The sequence below is a fragment of the Nuphar pumila genome, chromosome 16, assembly GCF_984573655.1.
Source record: "Nuphar pumila chromosome 16, dmNupPumi1.hap1.1, whole genome shotgun sequence".
Taxonomy (NCBI): Eukaryota; Viridiplantae; Streptophyta; class Magnoliopsida; order Nymphaeales; family Nymphaeaceae; genus Nuphar; species Nuphar pumila.
In genome coordinates, this window is record NC_143264.1 from 19,856,941 (window position 1) to 19,861,722 (window position 4,782).

General features: G+C 41.5%; 1 protein-coding gene across 1 annotated transcript; it reads left to right on the top strand.

Moving 5' to 3' along the window:
- The first annotated feature begins 2,671 nt into the window (after positions 1-2,671).
- LOC149813061 (uncharacterized) lies at positions 2,672-3,280 on the top strand. Its single transcript, XM_089992316.1, has 2 exons — positions 2,672-2,756; positions 3,109-3,280. Exons 1-2 carry the CDS (start codon positions 2,689-2,691, stop codon positions 3,263-3,265), a joined length of 225 nt encoding a protein of 74 aa, XP_089848442.1. The 5' UTR covers positions 2,672-2,688; the 3' UTR covers positions 3,266-3,280.
- Positions 3,281-4,782: the final 1,502 nt, after the last annotated feature.

The window sequence follows — 4,782 nt, forward strand, 5'->3', positions numbered from 1 at the left end:
GGACCCTTCACCATCACAAAGAAGGTGGACAAGCTGGAGTTGCCTCCAGACTTCAAGGTGCACCCGGTGTTCCACGTGTGCAACCTCAAGCATTTCCATCCAGATGATGGAGACCCGGAACGCAATGTGCCGCAACGCGCTCCCATCATGCAGAGGGCCCCGACAGCACAACGGGCCGAGAAGCACCTCAGTCAGATCCTTCGCCACAAGGTCAACTACTTGGGGCAAGTGAAGAAATACTTGGTGCAGTGGGAGGAAACAACAGAACCAACGTGGGAGCCTGCATTTCGAATGAACAGCCGCTACCCGGCTGAAGTCAGAGCTTACCATGAAACAGATGGCGCCGAGGACGGCGCATGATTTGAAGGGGGGAGCATGTTCCCTTGCGACTTACAGTGTACAGTTGCGCTTAGAGTCTGTTTTGCTTTTGTTGAGTCTGATGTAAGCTGCCCGGTTCAGGTGAATCAATACCCCGAAGGGGCAGCCCGTATACTTGAACTGTAATAGCCTGCGGGCAAAATTGTGAATGAATTAAATGCGTTGAGCTTTCTTTTGTTCACCCTCGTTGTGATTGCTTCTTGTGATTGCAATTTCTCTCCCTCTATTCTCTCTTGCTCTCTTGCACTCTGATTACAAGCTTCCGCGACCGGCAAGCGAGCTGACGAGTAGGTTTGCGGCGGTAAGGAAGGACCGTCGCGCCGCGCTGGCCCATTGAAGGAAATAGGCCCGTGACAATAGTAGTGCTGCAATAAAATTCAAGTTTTTGTCTATGTTTTAAAAGCTACGAGTGTTGTGTGTACGTGTATTAGTTTATTTTTGTCGGGGTAAGTTGGGGGTCTGACCGTGGAATTAGGGCGGGTAAACAAAGTCAAATTACAGAGAGGGTGTCAAGCTCAGTTTATTCTTTTGGTGAGCCGACTTCAAGCTCATGGGTCCATAAATATATGAGCCAAGTTGGAGCTGGCACGTTAACATAAAAGTACATTTTAATTGAAATTAATAGAAATTGGACTCTAAACCTAATAAACAAAGCACAAACGGGCTTAGTTACAAAATAAAAACATTGTTTTGGAGCTATATATGTGCAATAGGATTTGGAATCTAAACTTATCCCTTGCAAGCCAAACTCTATGTATCATAGTGAAAAAGTTTATACTAGTCAAACACCCATTGTTCGTGTTGGGCTTGCTAAGCTTATTTCTTGAGTCCGGACAACTCTTTTATGAGCTAACACCAGCCGAGCTATGATCCATTAACTCGTCTCGTTTAATTCCAACCCTACAAGAAACGTTAAGCTTCTAGTTCCCTCTTTTAAGATAGGGCTACTGTCTCCTAATTCCCTCGTTTTATAGTTGCACTGATAGATAACCAGTTTATTTTTTTTTTTTTTAAAGACGAGAGAACCAGCTATCATATCCAACCGATGATATGTCTCAATCATCATTGATCATCACAAGCAATCTTGATGTTGCTCGTGGCCAAACATTAGATTGGTGGGCCCCGCTTCATTTCAATCACTCCATCCTCGCTAAATACCCCACGCTCCAACTGTATCTAGCTCATTTTCAGCCTTCCTACATGTAACCAAAATTTCCATTTTACGTCAGCTTCAATAATATATTATATATATATATATATATATATATATATATATATATATATATATATATATATATAAAGATAAAGAGAGAGAGAAGAGGGAGTAACTGCCTAGGGCAGCATACCGTGAGGGAAGGGATGTTTTGAGTTTTTCTCAAATAATAAATTTGCTTGAAAACTATACTTGAATATCGTTTTTTCGATAAAAAAACATCATTTTTTAAGCATTGAATATTTATAATATTTATAAAAAATTTATACCGTCGATTTTCAAAGCTTATAAAAATTTACCTGCGCATTGAAATTGAATGATGCAAGTCTTCCTATAAAATCAAACACATGAAATACAGCTGCAGGGTCAGATTTCAGAAAAACATGAAAAACAGCCCTTCAAAAACCCCGCATAGAGCTGTAAGTACGGATCGATGTAAGCAGCTACTCTCCCTGTATATATATATATATATATATATATATAGAGAGAGAGAGAGAGAGATGATAACGTCCAACTGGTTGTATCTTAAGAAAACTATGGGAACAAGGCTCATGGTTTATCCTGAGTTGACTGTTCAGCCCACCGAAATGACCCGGATAGAAGGTTACATACGAAAGGGGGGATATACATCTTATAAATAGGCACACATATATCTCATCATCAATCACAACACTTGGGAACAAGTAGCTATACTTTCTGAACATATCAACTATCATGCGTTGGCTTAAACCAGAGGCACTCACTCTCTCTCTCTCTCTCTGATGTCAAGCATTGGATGTTAGCCTAACTACCCAAGATCACTTGGTTAGGATGCCACAAGTGCATTACTCTTAAGCACTGGGTCCTCATGTTCGGCCAGTGTTGTTGTACAATGTTAACCGTGCTCTATTCCGCCACCCTCAGTGTAAAACTCTTATGCTTCTGCTTGTGCATGAGATATATTTTGAGGGTTTCAAACACGAGATGTTCCTTCATCTCAAGACAAATAAAGCTGCCTCCTAGCTAAGTGCATGTAGCTCGCTTGGGCACACCACCATGATTTTGTGATCTAAGAAGGCTTGTTATGGCTTTTGCAGGTGTACCCACTGCTGGGTGCCATGACCTTCGTCACCAGTATGTGCTTGTTTCAACTCACACGTAACGTGTTCATGAACCCGGATGTCAGGTTTGCCAAAATCCTCTCTCTCTGTGTCTGTGCCTGTGTCTGTCTCATATTCATGCTGGACACGGCAAAACAAAACATGCGACACACCATTTTTTTAGAATTTTTCATTAATATTAGTGTATACGAAGAAACGACACGAGTGTGAATTGGAGAATCTCTGTGACATAGTGCTGGACAAATCTTGCATCTCCATGGCCAATGACTTCTATGGCTCTCCCAAAAAACTATGGAAGCCCAATAAAACTTCTCTATGGCAATTCTTTTCTCCAGACAAGGGAGAAAATGCACAGGGTTTTTTGATAAAATTGCTTTTGTAATCTGTACATGACCATTAGCATGTATGCTTTTGCAGAATCAACAAGGCTCACAGGAAAACCGCCGTTCTTGAGAACTACGAGGAAGGCGAGAAATACGCCGAGCACAGTCTGCGTAAATTTCTTCGAACGAGACCACCTGAGATCATGCCTACCATAAACCGCTTCTTCTCTAGCTCTAATAAATCAAATTAGCAGACATGTAAGCATGCAAGTGTACGTTTGCATGCATCGCATGCGCACATGTATATGACATGAAGGATTCTGTGATTCAAGTAGCTTTTGGATATTCAATGGATTGGATGCATGTGTTGCCAATAGTCTCTGCAGAACCTTAAAGTTTGTTTCAAATAAAAAAGAAGTTGCAAATAATTAGCCAAAATTTTCGAGTTCCATCAGATGGATGTTGATCAAAACAAAAATAATTTTGGGTTCTATGTCTTCTTCAAGTACACCAAAGCTCGCGAACACCGGAACACCAGCAATGGCTAATGGAAGAACCCATTAAAGCGAATGCCTGTTATTGTTTATGAAGCTAAGAGAGTTCGCCAGGGGCTGAGCTTTTGCAGTGTTCAGTGTCACAGAAACAGCAGGTGGGTCTAGCTCTCTTATGCAATTTTGCTTCATGAGTTCTCTAGCATCTGAACTGTTTACCTGCATCTTCGAACTCATCAGTTGCATCTTTACCTACAATACAGAATATGCCATCCAATCAAACTTCTTGTTAAGAACAGTTCTGAGTATTATGCAATTACTATCTGAAAGGACCTCGGTGACTCGATTCGCACCAGGTTTGTGAGTTGGTCGTGTGGTTAATGGGCAAAGCCTAATTAATCTTATGACGATTAGCTTTAACAACTTGAGATGCAATTCAGCCTGGATCAGTTGAGTCAGACTCATGCTGGGTCAGGTAATTAATCCTGTGGCTGATGGGCAAGGCCTAATCTATCTTAGAATATAATTAGTTCAAACCAACTTGAGGCTTGATTCAATCTGGCTGACTCGAGACAGACTTGCTTGGTTTTGATGAGTACGGCTGGTAAACAAGTTGAATGAACCAAACACAGCCTGTTCAGGTATGGCTCATTTACCAGTTGAACCAGCTCAGGCTCGTATAGCCAAGCCAAGCTTGAGCTCTAAACAAGCCCCAGCTGGCTCATGTGAAAAGGTGTACATATGTTTAAAAGACTGAAAACTGTGGGATTCAAACACCAAACGCTTCTTTCGCAAGCCACATTAGCAAACTATCCACATACTACAAGAAAAACGTTAATTAGCGACGGAAATAATTCGTCGCAATTTCGTGACAAAAATAATCTATCGCAATTTTGCGATGAAAATAATCTGTCACAATTTTGTGACGGATTAGCGGGAGAAAATTAGCCGTCCCTAAATTAGCGTAAAATTAGAATTAGTTACGGAATTTGAGACAAAAAAATTCTATCTCAAAATCCGTCGCTAATTAGCGATGGAATGTAATCTGGCTCAAACTCCGTCGCAACTTCGCGATGGATGAGCGACAGAAAAATTATGTTGCTATTTTGTTCTAATTGGCGACGAATTTTGAGATGGAATTTTTCTGTTGCCAAGTCGTCGCTAATTTTCCCCATAAAACCCTAATGTGAGCCCCTTTCTTTCCCTTTCTGTTTCATCCCTCGCACATCGCCCGCCACCCGTCACCTCCTCCTTCTTCCCTCACTCCTTCTCTCTCA

Coding starts and splice junctions, on each gene's coding strand:
- LOC149813061 (XM_089992316.1), top strand. CDS start 2,689: ATGACCTTCGTCACCAGTATGTGCTTGTTTCAACTCACACGTAACGTG. Junction 2,757..3,108: donor TTCATGAACCCGGATGTCAG/GTTTGCCAAAAT, acceptor ATGCTTTTGCAG/AATCAACAAGGCTCACAGGA.